The sequence below is a fragment of the Typha angustifolia genome, chromosome 12 (assembly GCF_048772165.1).
Source record: "Typha angustifolia cultivar Huaian chromosome 12, ASM4877216v1, whole genome shotgun sequence".
In the NCBI taxonomy this organism is placed as follows: Eukaryota; Viridiplantae; Streptophyta; class Magnoliopsida; order Poales; family Typhaceae; genus Typha; species Typha angustifolia.
Window position 1 is genome coordinate 2,410,893 of NC_133250.1, and position 20,484 is coordinate 2,431,376.

The 20,484-nt window shown below is 33.0% G+C and overlaps 1 protein-coding gene across 1 annotated transcript; it reads right to left on the reverse strand.

Moving 5' to 3' along the window:
- Positions 1-559: 559 nt before the first annotated feature.
- On the reverse strand, positions 560-4,899 carry LOC140772630 (squamosa promoter-binding-like protein 16). Its single transcript, XM_073114789.1, has 3 exons — positions 3,737-4,899; positions 2,259-2,389; positions 560-1,214 (listed from the first exon to the last, which is right to left on the reverse strand). The coding sequence occupies exons 1-3, from the start codon at positions 4,126-4,128 to the stop codon at positions 592-594; spliced, it is 1,146 nt and encodes a 381-aa protein (XP_072970890.1). The 5' UTR covers positions 4,129-4,899; the 3' UTR covers positions 560-591.
- Positions 4,900-20,484: the final 15,585 nt, after the last annotated feature.

The following is a 20,484-nucleotide window of genomic DNA, read 5'->3' on the forward strand; positions in this document are numbered from 1 at the left end:
GAAACTTGATTGGGAGTAGTAGATTAGACTCGAGTATTTGATGTTGACCTCATCGTGAAGGGCAAGATTATTGAGTATCACTAGTTAGGGTTTAGTCTCGTATTAAAAAAAAAGAACAACAAAAAGTTAAGAGGATTGATATAAACTCTTGGACCTCTACCTAATAGCTTAAAGCTTTTGAATTGAACTGGATTTTAAGGTTCGTGTCAAACCCTAATTCACTTGAATTATGACTCTCCATTCCCCTTAATTAGTTAGATAACTAACTAAAAGATATAAACAAGCCAGAAAAGGATTCTTGCAGATTCTAGCCGGTGGTTTCTAATTACTATGGATTGGAAATTAGACATCTTTATAATTAACTGGAATCTTTGCCCCCTAGATTTGAGTACATTTTTAAACCACACCTTAACGCACTTTTCGTAGAACTATAACCAATCAAATGACCTAATTCTGAGGAGTTGGCAAAGCCATATAATTCAGGTCTATCTATACTGTTAATATGATCATAAAAGGTAAACAATATTAAAGAATCCTTAAGATCAAGAGAATTGAGATATAAGAAAGCTAAAAAGAAAATCTAATTGCACATTAATGCCAACAGAAGGGAAGAGACTGGGGGATTCCATCTGAGGACCCTTCACCCCCAACATGGAACAGATCATGGTGATGGAGATTACCGTTACAAGCATCAGATTCTAAAACAGCACCTAGATGCTTATCTATAATGTCAGAACAAGAAAACCTGGTTGATGAACAGGTGTTTGATGCTCGAGAGCCGGAGTATCGACCAAGCACACTGTACTGCAGACCTGAAACAAGAGATTGTCCCACTGGAACCCTATCTGCTGGTAGTAGCATCTGGTCCGCACTGGTGAATGAATTCAGTGTAGGTGATGACAGAAGAGAGAGAGCACAATCTGAGTTGAGAGCTCCCATTAGTCTATCTTGGAAAATTCTACTGCTACTGCTTCCTGCGGAGGCTTGCAGAGTTGTTCTGCCGCTGAGGACATTGCCATTGTTATGCGAGAAAGAGAACGGCCTTCTTTCTTTGGTGTTGTCAGAGAAGGAGATACTGAAGGGCTGTTGCCGCTCAGCGAAATGCAGGGAGGGGTCATTGTTTTGTGCGTCTTCCTCAATTTTGATGATCGATGACCAGTTGGACTCCGGTGTAGCAGTTGGAAATATTGCTGGATAGTTGAATAAGTGGTTCACTGCATGAATGAATATTTATTTCACAAAGCTAGTATGGCATTATGGCATTATGATATAACTGAGTGCGCTTTTGTTATGGAGAAATGCCTCCATTATGATCAGACTGTTGTTTACTAAGTAATTTGTTGCTTGGATGCTGATATTAGTGAACCTAGCATGAACTGCTTCAAATACATGCAATGCCACATGCACATAAAAATCTATCATGATATAGATGCTTCAGTCTTCATGTAAAGATCATGAAGAAAGCAAAGAGTGAATGCATGCTTTGTTTATCAAATATTGATTCTTGTGGAATATGAAATACTGCAGTCATTGTTTTAAAAAATTCCACCTTAATTCCTAAGTTCTCACCTTAGATAAAATATTACTAGGCTCCACTTAGATCCCGCCTAAATGACCACCCTTGAACCATATTTTACTATGTAGATTAGACTTTGAAATTCAAAATTATAGCATCATGATAAATTATTGGACCCTAATTGGTTGGTATGGTTCTTAATAAGAATGCATTAATATATTTTTAGTTTATATGCATAAGTTTTAACTTTGTATCTAACTATTATTTCTTATATTTGTTTACTTTTAAACTCTCTAGAATTCTGGGTGCTTAGGCACTTGCCTAACGTTTAGGCACTTCATGACCCTTTTGTCTGCTTGTCTACCGCCTACAGCCTCTAAAACCTTGATTGTGGTACAATGGTTACTAGAATTTTATTTTAGCAGCAGATAAAATGAAATAATGAGGAAAGGGTATATCAGCACGCTAGGATTAGACATATGAGGATTCAACAATCTTGCTATCAATATGATCACCTTTTCTTTTGTGAGAGAAGTGAGAATTTAATAGTGTTTCAGTTAAACTGGTGTCCCACTGGAGTTTGACTAGGTACACTCATATAATATGAGCTCCTTTAACCAATAGGATTACAGTCGTTAGTGCTATTAGTGTAAATTTGACTACCAAAGCAATAGATTTCCATTTAGATCAACAGTATAACCACGGATGTTTATAGGGCTGCAGTATATGTAAGAGTACAAACCTTGACGATTTGCAAAAATGCTGCTATAAGTCATCGATTCAGGCTGAGGTTTCCTTCTCCGCCGATTGTGTCCATCAAGACGTTTCCTACAGCTTCGTTTCACCTCATCAAACTCCGACAGCAGGTGGAATCTATGGATCAAAATTCAAAAAACTTACATAAGGAAAACACTTTATTTGAAAAGAAAAAAACTTGTAGTAAAATGAATTCGATGGAGATAAAAGTTAAAAACAGGCAACTCTAGGAGGCAAGTAGTCTTTGGCTTCTGAAATTAGTGGATGAAGCACAAATACTAACTAATATGTCAAATAAAGCATATGTTCTGAAAACTAACATAGAACCCTGAATTCCTTGCAGCTTTGTGTAAACTAAATTGCAAGCATGAACGCATCATAACCATGTAAGAGGTATAGTTGGAAAACACAATCTTAAGAAAAGCAGCTATCAAGTAGGAGTGTAGCATTGCTTGGTCTTTGAATCATTTGTGTAATTGGGAAGATGAAAGCAGAACTTTGTCCTTTTTCTTGAGACAGCTTGTCAAATATTCAGTAGAGTTATCTCAACTACAGGATCTTCTCCGGCTAACCCCATATCACTCGAAAGTCCACTAAGATGAAAAATCAGAAATAGCTAACATATTGAGAAACCGGAGCAAGACTTGTGAGGAATAGTCTTTAGCAGTTTTTATTGGAGTTTGAAACTTCTTTTCTTATCAAGGCCGTAGGCTAATCATAGTTAGACAAGGAGCCAGCCTTTCCCAACACGAGACATTGTGGGCCCACAAAATGGGTCACAAATGTGGCAAATCCACATCCCACAAGGGCGCTAACTTCTCTAGTTCCATATGTAATCAAAGAGCGACATACAGGGCAGTGACTTTGATTTGTAGGTGAACCAAATGTAATCAAACAAAATAAAAAGACTGATCACAAAGCAGCAGTGCACAGTGCAACAGACAGACAGACAATATATGCCTTGATACATTTTACAATCTCTAACCTAAACTGGGAAGGATATGAAGCCCTCTTGTTTACATGGAATTGAAACAATCATGACAAAGTAAAAAAAAATAAAAAAATCACTGAGAAAAATGAATCCCAAACATTTCCTTGATTTTGGGGAAATTTTCTAGTAGGTGGAATTCAAGAACAGTATCTGAACTCTGAATGTTCATGGCAAATCTCACATATCCTAATCAAGTTTTGTAAAACCCATATGTGTCAACCGTCAGTATTATAAGGACCACGGACTATAAAATCAAAAGAATATACAACTTTCAAGTAATAAACACAGAGAAGAACACTAAGTGTCGCAATTTCCATCAAGTTAAGACAAGGATTTAATTGTAATATATCTAAAGACAACTCTATTTCCATTTCTACGAAAGAATTATCTTAAGATCATACAAGAAGATCAAAGCGTGATGATTGTTATATCTGAAGGAACAAAAAGAAGTCAAAGAATATTTATTTGACTACCTGCTACACTGCTGGCAGAAACGTTGTTCTTGGCCATCCACAACCACTACTGGAGTCTTAGAATGGATCTCACAAACCTTATGGCGCCTGTGGTATTCCCTGCAATTACTAAGATCAGACTTGCATCCCTCAACCAGGCACAACACCGTCTGGCTCGAGCTGCTCGCCAGTCGAGCCCTCTTCGATGAACGGGCCACCCTTGCCGAAACCCTGGTCTGATTCTTCCACCTATCTGGAGGTGCAGAATTTTCCAACCCACCAAGGTTTAGATCAACTGAGCAAGCTTGGCCACCAATCTGGCTCCCAAACCCAATTATGGAGCCTATTTTGGCATCAGAGTTTTGGCCCAGTTCTTCCAAATCCCATGAAGACAACTTAGGATCCCACTCCATGAGAAAGAAAATCTCTTCAATATTCCTGTTTAGCTCCTCCTTTCTCTCCTAAAATACCCAACTAGAACTCATTCCACCAATCCTAATAACTACTTCCTCTTAATTGACCATCACATAAGAACAACCACCACCAACATACCAACCAGCTAGAAAACTATACAAGAATTAAAACAAGAGGAGCAAAGACCAGTCAAGAAAAATGAAAGAAAGGGAACTGAGGGCATTAGCAGTCAAGATACCATTTAGACTAAAATCAATCAAAAGATTCAAAACCCAACTCAGAAAGAAAAAGAAACAGAAATCTTATCTTGGCAGTCAAACTGCAGGAAGACCTTAAAAGCAACAAGAAATTGGAGATAGAGGACTCACTTGGGTTCTTCTTCCAGTAGGACACAACCAAATTTAATAGGAAGAAGAGAGCACCTCTGGGGCTCTAGAAATATACTAACAAGGTAGAGAGACAGGCATAGATTAGACACATATAGGCATACTAAAATTATTCATAGGATACAAACAGTAAAATTGGATAATATAAACTATAAAAATGAGTAAAATGAGTCAGTTACAGCCTTGATTTGCTTCTTTCTCTTTCTCTAGCTTTGCTACGATTCTTCTATCAAGAAATATAGAGAGTGAGAGAGAGATGGATGGCAAAGAAAGGGACTGAGTAGTTCTATAATTCTATCAACCATTTCTTTTCAAAAGAGGGGTAAAGTACAAGTGCAGGAAGGGCAACTCTAATATGCTTCATAGATGCTAACATAGTAACATGTCTTCTTCTCTCTCTCTCTCTCTCTATATATATGTGATCTTTCTCTTTGTCAGGTTTAGTTTTATATTTAATTTCCCAGTGGTCATTGGTCAATAGTTTTGAATATTTAATTTAGTTTTTGCGAGTATTTAAAATGTGCTTGATAAGTGCTTTCCCCTCCATGCCTAGCTTTGGCGGCTCAAACCACCCCTGTGCTGATTTCTTTCATGGTAAACTATAAATTACCCTCTTAGTTAGGCCTGCTCTATGAACTTTTATTTGTGTCACTTTACTCCGTGTTTAAGCTAATAAAACAAGTAAGCATAAAAAAGTTTTAGAAAGATATTAGCTTTTAGATCGACTCTTTCAATCGCTTAGACATCCATCCTTTCGCGCTTTGCTCGTCCTATCTCTGCACGCTTGTGCCTCACCCTGTAAGCTGACTATAAATATAAAAAGATATTAGTGGTCATTGTTAGATTATTAAAATTTTCCTTCTCCTTTTATTTAGGTTACTTCTTATGTGTTATTCTTTAATTTTAAACTGAAGTGTACTTCCAATCCTTCTAGCTTCTCTAATCTACAATTGTAAGCATCAAATCTTAGTTAATATCTAACTCCCACAATATACTTCACTTTGAATATATGATTACAGGAGAAAATAATTCAGTCATCTTAAAAACATGAGTAGAAGATTCATATTTAATCAAATAATACGATTTTTAATTCTATGGAGTATTATGATAACTTACATTTTTTTCAATTAGTTTGGATGTAAAAATTAATGGTTTAACATAGTCTAAACTAATGAAGGGCAAAGTGATACAAATAAAAGTTCGAAATGGTAGTTGAATTTTAAGCTTAACTACCTGGGTAATTTGAAATTTATCTTTTTTTTTCTCTTTTTTTATATATAACTAATGTATTTCTATTTTTGTGTAAAAAAATTTCTCCCTTTCTAATTAATTAATCCTAGATCCAAAAGTATCCTCATATTTAAGGTATAATTTATATAGGTTTATTGACTAATAATTTAAGCTTTTGGGTTAACTGATTATCTAACATAGTATCAGAGCTATTTTATCTAGAGGTACATCGATATGTAAATGTATAGTGAGTCGCATATCATATTATCTATTATCTATCCATGTGCTATATTAGAGTCCACATATAAAAGGGTATGTTAAAAGTATGATATACGTTGTTGGTTTGCTACCTAATAATTTATCTTTTGAATTACCCAAGACTAAAGTTTTTGAATTAATAGATGATCTAACATATCAGTATTTCACATATATATCTTAGTTTAAAAGATATCATATCGTCATCTTAACTACAACTTTCGTCTTTCTTTTCCTATAAAATATGAGTAAAATGATCTTTACATGGGAGTTATTGGCCAAAATAGGTCTCCTTAAAAAATTATATACTAATCTAGTTTATCGAAACAAAGTTATTATCAAAGAGAGCATGTTTGTGGCCAGTAATAAGTTGCTCAAAGAACCACTAAATAGTTCAGCGCTTTTATGAACAGGGAAAATGTTAAACAATTAAGTGGTTCACATATAAAGTATTTATTTAAAATTAAATGCTTCTCGGATAAAGTAATCAGCATACTACGTAGGAAAAAAAATAGACTACTGTTTTTCTTTAATAAAATAGTAAATTGTTTATTATTTTTTCTAATAGTTAAAGTGCTAAATTGCTCAACATTTTTCTCTTAACATAAATGCTGAATAATTTAGTATTTTTTTTATATTAATTTATGACATAACAACAGACCTAGTCAAAGTAAAACTCTTTTAATATTAAATTTAAGGTGTGGTCCATTTTTTTGATAATTAATGTTTTAAGGAGGCCAAGTTGGTAGAAAGAACTATTTACATTGCCTTATAATTGGTCACATGTAGATTTCTAAATTTAATAGGAAGAAGAGGGGGGGGGGGGGGGGGTCTAAATATATATAGAGAAACAGGCATAGATTAGACACACATAGGCATGCATACAATCTAATGAATGGACTATTAAAATTATTGGAAGAATAGCAAACAATAAAATTGGATACTATAAACTACAATACCTTTGCTTTGCTTCTTTCCTCTCTAGCTTTGCTGTGATTATTCTATCAAGAGAGAGAGAGAGAGAGAGAGAGAGAGTTCTATGAATCTAGCAACATTTTCCTTCAAAGAAAGGGAAAAGTACTACTATAGAAAGGGCAAATCTTAAAGGATGTTTCTTAAGAGAGTTTTTGACCAAACTAGCCCTTTCAATCTTTGCCTTTACACATTAATTAAGTACATTTCAAAATTTAAATACAAGACTAGATGTTATAAAATCGCTAACTGGGACAATAATTTTCAACTATAAGTCACATACTTAGACGACAACTTATATACAAAATTTTTAAAATTGCTAAAAAAAATTGCTAAATGTAAGAGAAAATAATTTTAGTTTTAGTTCGTTTCGACAACTTCTAAATAGAAAATTTTCTCATAGTTATCAATTTTTGAAGCAATTTTTTTAATTTATTTATAAGTCGCTAATTTAGTCATCGACTTCTTTTTTTATTTTTTAATCACGGTCACAATAAATAATCTTTTAACCTTCTTAGGTATATATTTTAAGTTTTAAGGTGAAATAAACATGTGATAGAAGGAATTTGGCTTACTTAAACTAGTAAAAAGACTTGCTTCAATAGATGCAGACATGTCTGCTTCTTAGTTCCCTTTCCTTTGCTTGCCACTATTTGTGTGTATATCTTTCTCTTTGTCTGGTTTAAATTTAAATTTATATTTAATTTCCCAGTGGTTAATTATTTTGAGTAATTAATTGAGTGTTCAGAATGTTTAAAATGTGGTCACTGCCCATACCTAACCTCCTAGCTGTCCAAACTCCACACTCCCCAAACTATTATCTATTGGTTAAAAATATAATATAATATTATTAGCATATTACCTAATAAATTAAGTTTTTAGATTAATAATCATCGAATCTAGTATTAGGGGCCGTATGTAATAAGGCGTGTTAAAGATAGTATATAGTATCAGTCTGTTATTTAACAACTTAAGCTTTTAGGTTTGCTAGTTATCAAACATACCATTTTGTACATGAATCTCTTAATTTATTTCTTACTGTACTCTGATCTCTTTAACCTTCTAAATCTTTCTTATTATAATAAATCCTTTTACCTCGTAAAATAAGGGCAAAATAGTCTTTTACATTTAGGAGATTTTAAATATTTAAAAGATGGTAAAGAGAGAAATAAATAAATATATATTATTATTATATTTTGATTCTCGAAAGTATCTAAAATCAAAGCGTGTAATAAATAAGACGGTCATTACCTAACAACTTAAACTTTTAGGTCAACGAATTGATCATGTAACACATTTAAATTTTTTATTTTATTTTATTTTATTTTATTTTTTTTGCAATGAAATCAAAGTGCATGTGGTAAAGAAAATAAAATTCTCATTTTCCATGGAAATTGTCATGTGTTATTAGAGTATATATGGTGGAAATTTTTTATTAATTTTTTTATTATATAGTTTAAATCCCAGGGAGTAAAGTGATACATAGGAAAGTTAATGGAATACATTAAAAATAAACTAAAACCACCAGATAAAATAATAAAATAAGATTAGATTAAATTAAATTAAGCCTCTAAAATATTAAACCATGAGACCCAAATTCTAAACTACTGTTATTTAGTCTCAAAAGGGCATACTAAATAAGTGTGTATAAAAATATATTTTTACCTTTTAGTCTATTCTATCAAGTGCTTGTTAAATTAAACTTAACTTAATAATAAAAAAAATGGTAGGGGTGTTATTTGTAATTTTCTGTATAGCAACATAGGATGGCTCTAAATTCTTCTGGGTTTCAGAATAAAAAATAAAAAAATTTAGGGAGTAAAGTGAAAAATGACAAGAGAAACTCCTATGTGAGTCATGGCATGCGTTAGGGGTCCCCTGTTTTGGTATTACGTCCAAATCACGAAGCATTAAATCGAAGAATAGACAAGTGGAGGCATTCCAATGGATTAATTTATTGTAAGAGAACACGAGTAAAATTGACCATTAGTTGAAATTAATTATTCCGAGGAATCCTAATCTTAATGAAAAATTAATTTAATCACCCCCACTTGCCAAAATTATCACTTCTTAATCTGTCATCAATCATCAATCACGGAGTATTACGCAAGTCTCGGGTCCATTAATATAATATTAATGACGAGACTCTTTAACCCACTAAGAAATTATACCATTACCAATTAATAAATAAGTTTTTTTAATGATATTTGTGGCTATCTTTCTCCTAGAAGTTTAAGGGAGCATAATGATATAAAGTGATTTTTATGCTAAAACTGTATAGCAATAAACTATAATTAATCCTAGATTTTATAGACAGTAGGTAATTTTGCATTGCAATCAAAATAACATTGCTTTGCAGTTTAACAAAGCAAGAACACTTTGGTTAAAAGAAGAAGAAGAAGAATGAGCCCATTAGTTCTCCTGCAAAGTTATCATATTTTCAATGCTTAGAATATGGTCTCTTTAGGACTTCATAACCCTAAATTTGCATGAAAGATGAATTGAAGTTAGGTGGACAAGTGATTGTAAGAATATATATATATATATATATATATATATATATATATATATATATATATATATATATAAGTTCTTCTAGAGCTTCACGGTTAGAGATATAAATTGATGTGATTCAAGTCTAATCGGGTCGCCGCACGATGGAGATTGGGTTCACTAGGTTGAATTTATATATTGTAGTTTTAGTTGTTTACTATTTGTAATGAATTTCTGGTATCGGGCTCGCGTGGTCGAATGCCCAGCCAACGGCGATCGCACCACAACCTTTATTGAGGCATTTGAACACCTAAAATAATTGTGTTCGAACATCAAAATTCGGGAGTAGAATAACATCAAGGTGTATGAAGGCCCAACCAATGATGTTCAAACGCCCCAACCAATGATGTTCGAAGCGTTTGAGTGCATATCCAACGGCATTCGAACGTTGGAACCAGAGAGCAATCTTCGTCTAACATCGTTCAAATGCCTTCCAATAACTTTCGAACGCCCGAATTCAAGAGTGTAGATTTGGAGTTTGAGGAACCATTCAAAAGCTTGTCCAACGACATCCGAATGCCCAATGCTGAGATCATTTTGTACTAGGGTAAATTTGAATATTTTTAAACTTTGGTCAATCTCTAAATATATAGAAAGCAGCCAATTAGGATTATGGAAGAATATTGACATATCAAGCCAACTTTATTCCCTTCCTTTTTAACTGTCGATCCCTTAGACTAGTAGAGCGGTCATCTTCTTACTCCCTCAAATCCTAATTGTTGGTTAGCTCATCCCTTCTTCTATAGGGTCGACCACCTTCTCCCTCAAACCCCTAGGTTAAATTAACTATACTAAGAAGATTATAATAATACCGTCAACCCAATCCAACTAAACATAACCCAAACCAACTAAAGAACTAAACCTAACCAACTACACCCAACCCAAACCATCTAACCAACTGAACCTAACTCAAACCAACTAACCAACTAAACCCAATCCAACCCACTAACTAACTAAACCCAGCTCAACCCTTGTCCACTGTCAGATCTAAACTCACCCAAACCAACTAAACCTAATCCACCCTTATCCACCATCAGATCTAAACCCACCCAAACCAACTAAACCCAATCCTCCTCCCTTCTAATTATCCCCACCTAACCCTCCTTCCTCCTCCCTCCTCCCTCCACCCTTCTCATCATCCCCACCTAACCCTCCTCCCTCCTCCCGCCTCATTCTCTCCTCCCTCCTCCCTTCTCATTCCCTCCTCATCATCCCCACCTCCCTCATTGAGGATTTAGCATTCACGACATGATGGCGAGAGCGACGTGGTGGTCGAGGTGTTGGACATCAAGGTCTGGCCCGAGTGCAAGATCTCCTTGGCTACGCCGTCGAGATCGAGGGGGGCTCTGCCAACTACTCTCCCCCAGTGGTAGCTCCATTGAATATTTCCTCAATGATGAGGGGCGCCTCCATACTCTCCAAGATGACGCCGTGGGTCCCCACCGTTGGAGACTGCACGCTTGACTGCGACTTTCCAAGGATGGTGCTTGTGAACACTACAACAAATAGGAAAGAGCTTGTTACCAACACCCACCTCTTCCCCACCACTATAGTAGGCCAAAAGGCTAGGGTGGCAGGTGGACGTCGCTCTTCTCCCCGCCACCTGAGGGTGATTACCGCGATCAAGCCCTTGGGGTCAACTCTCAAAGACTCCAAATCCCCCTTCGAGGGCACAGGCAAGGGTCGTGGCTACATTCTCGTTCTGCGGGTCAACTTGGGGGTCAACCTAATGGAATTTTAGGCATTTAAGATATTTTAGAAATAAAATATCTTTAATCAATAGAAATTCTCACTTTGTTAGTTAAAGGTGTTTTCTACATATATTCCTTAAATCATAGGGCTCGATTTATAAATAATAAAAATATATGATATAAATACAAATTTAGCTAAAAGTCAATGCATTATATACAAATTTTTCAAATTTATTTTTTGTTCCAACTTCGCCTAAGAAAGGAAAAAAAAAGATGTTAAAAGTAAGATTAATTATTTGATCATTTTCTTTAATAAGTAGATGAGTGATCAAAAGTACAATAGAAAATAAATGAGAGGGGTATACATAAAAAAAATTATTTTTTTATTGATAAAATATGGAGCATGATAGATAACCAATCTACTTAAAAATTAAACGAGAAACTATGCTTTTAGAGTAGAAGAAATGTGGGAAGATCTTTCTGCCAAATAACTTAGGTTAGTTACTTTGTTTTGTCTTCAAATATTAAAATTATTTAAATAATTTTAAAATAACAATGTCCCTCTCAACTATTACTTAATATCACTTTCACCTTCTCAAGAAAAAGAGTGGGCAATAAAATTTCATTAGAAATTTAGATAAAAATGATCTTAAAAAATTTGACCAATTTAATATATGAAAAAAAATACACCCATATTTATATCCTTCTATCTTCTATTTTAGCGGCTCATACAGCAATTTCTCTAAATATTAAACCCTAAACCGATTTTCTCTAATTACTTTTAAAATTTATTTCCGACGGATAAAAGGGAAAGAGAAAGTAAAAATATTTTTATCTATCTTCAATTAATTAACTTTTTATATATTTTTTAATAGAACTTCTAACAGAGGAGACTACTTATTCATACAATTAGATAGCTTTTCTTCTTATTATTTCTTTCTGGTGGTGGTTTCACTAGAATTGATAGCTGGCAGAAAACAATAGATGGAGACTTTCTCTAATTTTGGTCAATGGTTTTGAGATGATTATTAGTTAATTTGTTCTTGTCTTCAAGCACACAAGTAGCCTACAATTTGGTTGTTTAGTGAAATTAAGGAGATGCAAAGCTACAGAAGAGTAGGAGCAGTCAATAGTACTCAACAGTATCTGAGAGAAAAAAATAATAATAATCAAGAATAACTTACAATAAAATTAATATTTTAGAGTGTGTTTTTTTAAAAACATAATTGTCATTGAAACCTTCTTTCTTAATATTGATGCAGATTTCCTACCTACTAGTGACTAGTGAGGAACACTAAAACTTTATTAAAAATTTAAGGATTCCTGGCAAGTGGATTTATTTTCTTATTTATATGCAGTGTTAGGTTAAACAATTGATAAATAATACTTATATGCAGTGGATAGGTTAAACAAATAAAAGGACCTCACATGACATGGCACATTAACTAGAGGATTGCACATAATGACACTTGATATTATCTGTGATTGCCATGATAGACTGTGTATCTCTAGCAGCATGTTGTTTTATGGTGATACATAAATTATTTTATGATAATACTTCTATTATGCATGTTGATGCTTGACTGATATCATGTTCACATGATAGCATGCTATAATCATCATCATCTGTTTCTCAATAGTACCTGGCACCTCCTTAGCTAGGCAAAAGGATTAAGAAAATTATATTATAGTATAATATAGTAGGGCCAGCATATGATGTCCCAGTCTGTGGATTCTAAATAATCAAGCACGTTGTTCACTAAGCTTAGATGAACAATTATAATGCTGGTAGTGGTAATAAAGTTAAAAATATGAGGGTAGACTGACATAAACTTAGTGGTACCTACTTGGCTCAAGATAACGATGTCTTTATATAGTCTTAGTGCAATGAATTCTTACGTTAATGCATAGTATGTGCGGTACTTGTGGTGATGGACCTAAAACTAGGGTCCTTAGTTTGTATCAACAGGCAATCACTTAACTATTCATGGGGCTTAAGTAGACAATTTTATTGCTAAAAAAGTCTACCCTCCCTCTTGGGGGCATCCATTCCAGATGAAAGCATGTGATGGCTAGCAGGCCTAGTGTCAAATGTGATGGATAGGCATGTGGATATCAAGTGTCAAATGGCGCCGTAATTGTGCCATGCTAGCTAATAAGTATGTCATATGTCGTACCTATTATTTTAAGATATTATGCACTTTATCATATTATGTGTAGACATATGCATTACTTATATTACATATTTTTTAAAATAGTATCATGCTCATGAAAATTGTCACTTGCTGTGTGTTAAATTTCATGTTTGATATACAACACAGATTGATTGATATTGTAGAGGAAGCGCTAAGTGCATTAGTGAGGAATTAGGCCTCTTAGTTTACTTGTTTGTAATAGTTTTGTGAAAATGTGCACTTCCCACTTGTTATATACTTTCGAGATATACTATTGTGTTTAGAAACTTTTACTTATGTTATGTACTATTGATGGACACATTGCGACCTACGGACCCTACTGATGTTAGCCATAATATCCTGTATATGGATCTTTCATGAGAGACATGTGGTGAATTACGAGTGTTTCACTAGCACCCTGTGCCGACGCCATTCGGGTACAGCTTTTTTATTTTTCATTTAATTTTCTAATAAAAGAGTAAAGTTGTTGCTTAACACCACTAATTACCCACTAACAAACAAATTTTTTTAGAATATGAAATATTGGGGGAGATAGAATTTGACAAAGAGTAAAAAGATATGAAAATCAAAGTTCTAAGTTAAAGTCAAATGGTAAAATTTTAAATTATATTTGGATTAAGAAAGTTGAATTCTACTAAGAGTAGAAAAATCGAATATTGCTCAAACTATGAAAAATTAAACTCAAGTCATAATGCAAAAACTAAGTAATTATATATAATTAAGCTGAAAATAATTTGGAAAAATAAATACGGCAAATACATTGACAATAAAACCTCTCACATAGAGATCATACGGTTGATTTTAAATGAACGTTCATGTTAAATTAACAAATGCGTCTCAGTGATAAACATACTAATCTTTGTTGATGTTTTATTTCATAAAGTATAGAGTGTTCAATATGTATAACTTATCTTATAAATAATATCAGATACTTGGATTCTTCTTTAAATCTTCTTTTACTGTGATATCAAACATTAGATAGTTTCCTAACCAAATGATTGATATAACAATAATATAATATTTTCATTGTAATAAATTAAAAATAAAATTTTGTTTTATGGCACGGCGTGGCCAACCACACTGTGGTCAACCTCATGTCATGTATCAAAGGGTGATGCGAGTGGGTGCCCTATTAGCCCTAAGCTACCTTCTCTATAAACTTTTCTCTTTCTCTCTCGATTTACCTCCTACACTGCCACACTCTCTCTCTCCTCAATTATTGGTGAGCTCGCCCCGTTAGGAAAAGTCGCCCACAAAGTCGTCGAATCTCTCTCCTCTTCTCTTCTCTCTCTCTCTCTCTCTCTCTCAAGTTTGTTGGAATCGAGCCGCTAGTGAGAAATCAGCCATTAACTGAGCAATTGTTATTTTAAGAATATGTCCCCACTAACTTGATTATAAATAAACATAATTAGTATAATTATTATTGAATATAAATACATCTATAGCTTATATACTATTATTAGATTAATACATATATTTTTATTAATTATAGTTAGATTCATATATACACTCATATGCATGCTTAGTATTTTATTAGATACTATTATGTATCGAATGGAATAGTAGGCTCTCATGTTTATTATTTTACATAATTAAGTAAAGATTAGTTTATATGTGATTCACAGTTAGTTAATGAAGAGTAATAATTATCAAATAATTAAATTATAATTAGATGTTGTATGTACTCATATTTGTAAAAAAAAATATGTATCTTTAACCCTTTTATATTTTTATATAAAAAGATAATAGTCTTTTTTGAGAAATTAAAAAGAGAATAACCATTATATGCTTACTTTATAATTAGGAAAGTTAGAGTTACTAATGAGTAAATATAGTTTGTAATAGTAGTATATTTTATATTATTAGAATTAAATGTATAATGTAAATCTAATTACTTAGTAAAACTAAGGAGTAATTAGAAACCTAATTAATCATCCTATATTATATAAATGATTTCTAATTGCATAAAAGTCTATCTTCATGCTATTTAAATATCTTCATATCTCAATTCTTTTATTTGAGACTTTGTAGAGTCTACTAGTGATAAATAATTTGATTGATAATCATGAAGAATATGCATTTTGCATATTCTATGCTTATTTGGTGAGTAGTCTTATCTCTAGATAATTTTTTTTTCAAATCAGAATATATTATATATTTATATGTGCATCTTGTTTTGGTTTTCAATATTATTATATGATCTTATATAGAGATGACCGGGGATAAGTATATTTTTTATACTTTATTTGTTGAGATGATCTCTAGCATGAATATATATGTAATAGATATATGATTAGATAATACATGGTATGATAGTTTCTTTGATTTCTTTACCATCTAAATTCTTAGCATGCATGATTTATTATAGAATTAAATAAATATATACAATATATCATTTAGAAGGAATTCATAAAATCATATTAGTAGTCAAAACATGAGGATACTTGAGCATGCACCATAGTTATTTGTGTCTATTGAGATGATTATAGTCATTAATATGTGATATTTTGTATCCCATGCTTAAGATTAGTTGAGTCTAATGCACACAAACAATTGAACACATATAGTTCATCAAGGCATATATAATGAGTTATCCTTATGTGATTTTTATTAACTAGAATGGTATCCAAACTGGATAAATGTTAATGTACATTTAGCATATGGCATGTTATAATCATGATTGATATATCTTTAGCCTGTGGTAGGGAATATTTTGAACCTCCGGTCAAGATTATAAGATCAGATGCCAGGTGTGGGCATGGTGGTCTAGTATAATTGTGTCATTTAGAGTTGATGTCAATAATTAAGATATTCTGAAATATATTGATTCAATCATATTCTGATATACATGATTTTTAAATGGTTGTCTTGTATCATATGTAGTTCATTTAAAATTATTATAGCATGGTTATTATTGTCAATGCATCATATGTTATTATATTTAAAGGTGTTAAAAGTATGATTGTACTATAGGATATAAATATTATTGAGGATATATTATCATATTTATTCATGACTTAATACCTAATTATATATTTATATATTTTTAAATTTTATTTATATGTTAATTCATAATATAATGCTACTTTCTAATTTATATTATCTAGTATATGATTTAATATCTATTTGACATTATTAATTGGGGGTAAATTTATTCACTTAGCTCCTTAGCTCATCACTATTTTTTTCTAACTCTCATCTATATGGTACCTGATAGCAAATTAAGATATCATGAAGTAATATTTTAGAGAAAAAATGATGTGAACTAGAAGTGAGGTATTACAAGAGATAGATTATATGTGAATTGAGTTATATTATTATTGTATATTTGTATCCCACTATATTATATTGTGATTTACATAATATGATATATTATATAGATCGAATTGAATTTTTGAGATCAACTATTATCTTTTTGAGGCTATTGGAGATCATCAACTAGCTTTATACAAAACATATCGAATTGATATTCGACACATCATATCAATATTAGATCTCAAATAATTACGTCTCAATTGCCACTTAGATGAAATGATCAACCTCGATGGTCACTTAAATGAAAGGATCAACCTCGATAGTCACTTAGATAAAAGGATAAATAATGGTCACCAAGGTTAGTAATTTATCAAAGAAAGTAATAAATCACAGAAAATTTAAAGCATCTCAAATAAAACTAATCTAAGAAGACACACCCAAATGTATAACTTACTAATATAAAACTCGACAAATTATAAGTGACTCATTTTTACTGAATTTTATTGCAACTGAAGTATTAGCTCCTCACAGGCCATTTATAAGGCAACCCACTAATGCTCTCGTGCTCATCTTGCACACACATGTGTCCCATGCACTCTCCACTTCTATATGGCTCTCTATACCTCATCACACATCCACCGCAAACCCAATAAGCCTACATGATCTTTAATTTACCATCTAAAAGAGTAGCCTCCTATGTCTTTATATAGGTATCAAATGTCTATATCATTCTCCTAATTATATTAGTGTACACTCCTAATTATATTATCAGATCTCTCCCGATCTTTAAATTTAACCAAAAGAGATCTCACCGTCTCCTACTATATCAAGAAAATCAGAGACATAGTTGAGTGGGTATTACAAGTTAAATCAGGACTCCTCAAGAAGAGGTCAATCCAACAATCTCTCTTCCAACTCATGAGGATGACTCCTCTTTTGCATAGTAATTGCTCAATCAATATTGTAATATTGTTGCTCAAATTACTCTGGCCTATGATATCCTTCAATAGGAAATATTTATCCCGTCTGACAAATCATCTTTTCTCTAGCATGATCTCTTTCCACTTGGCTTATTTACAATCACCACATAGTAATCTCTACTAAGCCTTGTACTCCAATTTCTCCTTCGATCATATTATCGATCTCTAGAATTTGGCTCGTTCATACTTTCAACTGCTTTTCATGAATCACCACAAATTTACTCATCCAATCTCATGCATCAAATCTGCACACCCTTATTCTAAACCAAAACTCTTACTCCATCGAGTGTTACCTAGTTTGGACATTAATTTTTCGTGTGCTCAAACTCAACCGCATTACTAAGACTCCTTTATAGAGCCTATATATCTATCAAAGCCCCCAAATTGGTTGCAATACAGTGCTTCAAAGAGTATTATTCTAGGATCGTCAAATCATTTCTGATACCACTTGTCAGGATCCACCGCATGGTTGCTTTAATACCATTTGTTATGCACAACCTAACATCAACCATCAAAAGCTTTCTTGTGCTCCGTGTATGATTCGATCTCATCAAATAAAAAAAGTGAATAAAATATCTTAATAAATTCAGACACAAAGATATATATATATATATATATATATATATATAAAAACTCTCTCAATAGAAAAATAAAAAAAAAATTATGGGTAGACTCTAAAACATCTTTATAGGGCCTTTTATAAGGCAACCCATTATTTTACATAAAACTATCGTATTTTACTATTATCAATGTATTAGCTTCCTATGGGTCTTTCACAGAACAACTCACTAGTTCTCGCGTACTTCATACCTCTGCATGACTCTATATTCTATCGCACATTCACCACAGACTCTCAGTGCGCCCACCACAAGCCTTTATTCACTATATGAAAGACTAGCCCTCTATGTGTATATATAGGTATCAAAAGTACATCTTTTTTCTAGCGTACACTCCTAATCTCATCAGCAGATCTTTTACAATCTCCTAATTTGACTAAAAGACTTCCACCATCTTATATTCCATCAAAAGACTAAAACACAGTTGAACTAGTATTATCAGTCAAACTAAGACTTCTCATAATGAGGCCTAATCCAACAATGTTATATGAGTATTCATGGCTCAAATCTTAGCCGCGTTAACTTGAACGAAATTAAATTTTCACTTCTCTCAATAAAGAAACATGGAACTTCAATTCATTGTTGCTGAAAAGATTAAGTTATTATTCTTCAGTTGTTTTAAGGCTGAAATTTATGAATAGATACTCAAAATAGCATCTTCTTAGGATAACAGATCTAAGTAAGCTCTAAAGTGAAGTGTAGGAACCCACCATTTCCTTAGTAGCTCTGTCTAGCAAAAGCAAATTCCACAACTCTTGGTGATCCTTTTGAACAAAGTAAAAGATTAATTAACTCCCACTTTAGTGTTACATAAATATACTCTCACTTTTTCTCCAAAAGTCATGGAATGACATATGGTGGATATTTAGTACTTTGCAATAGTTATTTTTTTGAGTGTTTTTGACTTAAATTAGTACTTCTAAATATTTATTTTACATGTCTAATACATTTCAAAACTCAAATACGAAGGTTTTATGTATTTAAAAGTCACGGACTAAAAAAAGTTTGAAGAGCGATTTATAGCTATGTATAATATATCCGATGAGGAGGCAATCTATTGATCGAGTAGTTAACTATAATGTATTACAAGCAGGAGATAGAAATTTAAATACTTTAACGATGTACTATATGAGTAGTTGTAAGTATATCTTGATATGAAACAGATTGATCAAATTTTTCCACATTAAAATATAATATCTATTTTTCCTACCTATACTCAATTTCTATTTTCTCCTACTTGATTTCGATCTTCATAGTACTGAGTTGTTTGGGTTTTCCTAGTCCTAATTGGTTTTAACTTAAGGCAAATTAAGATTCCTATATCTCATCCAATGAGCATCTCATATGGATTGGAGTCAGCTAATCTTAGACAGGGACTCCATGGACAGAGAGGAAGATTTGGGGTTGATTCTTTCCTGCTCAAAGACTGAAAACTCTCTTTAACAGAGCAAATCTTTCTTGTGAACAGAGAGGAAGATAGCCAGATTTGGTGTTCCCCTTTCAACAGCCACTCATGTGGCCTCCTCCCTTGCTACTTCCTTGAGAATTTTTCTTTTCCCCTCTCTGCTTTTTTCCCTTTCTAAATTCTGATGCCATTCTCTTATTGTAGAAGAGGATGTTAAAGAATGGTGGGCCTCTTAAGCCTTTGCACTCCAATTATGGGAGTATCAAAATCTATAACTATCAGACCAAATCTAGGGACTTTATCATCTTGTGGTTGTGTAAAGTGACCAAGTATAAGATGGAAGGATTTAAAGCAGCAGAAGATAGAAGGGACCCAGTATAAGATAGAAGGATTTAAAGCAGTAGAAGATAGAAGGCTTTAAAAGCAGCAGAAGATAGAAGGGACCCAGCTCAAGACAGAAGGATTTGGACATGAATGGAAGTAGGAAGTAGGTCACCAGTAGGAGCCTTTTATGAGAGATGTGATCTAGGATGAGGTCCCCATGGATTCACTATAGATGTGATGTTCCTTTCTTCTTCTTCTTTTCTTATTTCCCTTTTGTTGTCCCTTTTTCTTTAATTTATTCTAGTTAAGTGAGTTGGAGGAGAAAAAAGCTAGAGGTTATCATCCGGCAGGTCGAGTAGGATTTGGGCCGGGCTTTTCAAGCCGACCAGTCATAACTATTTGTCCATAGCTTGGCCCACCAATCATTCGGGCTAGGCTGGGGTTCAAATCAAGCTAAAATATTATAGTTCGTTACCGTCTATTAGCCCGTGG

Coding starts and splice junctions, on each gene's coding strand:
- LOC140772630 (XM_073114789.1), bottom strand. CDS start 4,128: ATGGAGTGGGATCCTAAGTTGTCTTCATGGGATTTGGAAGAACTGGGC. Junction 2,390..3,736: donor TTCTGCCAGCAGTGTAGCAG/GTAGTCAAATAA, acceptor TTTGATCCATAG/ATTCCACCTGCTGTCGGAGT. Junction 1,215..2,258: donor CATTTTTGCAAATCGTCAAG/GTTTGTACTCTT, acceptor TCATTCATGCAG/TGAACCACTTATTCAACTAT.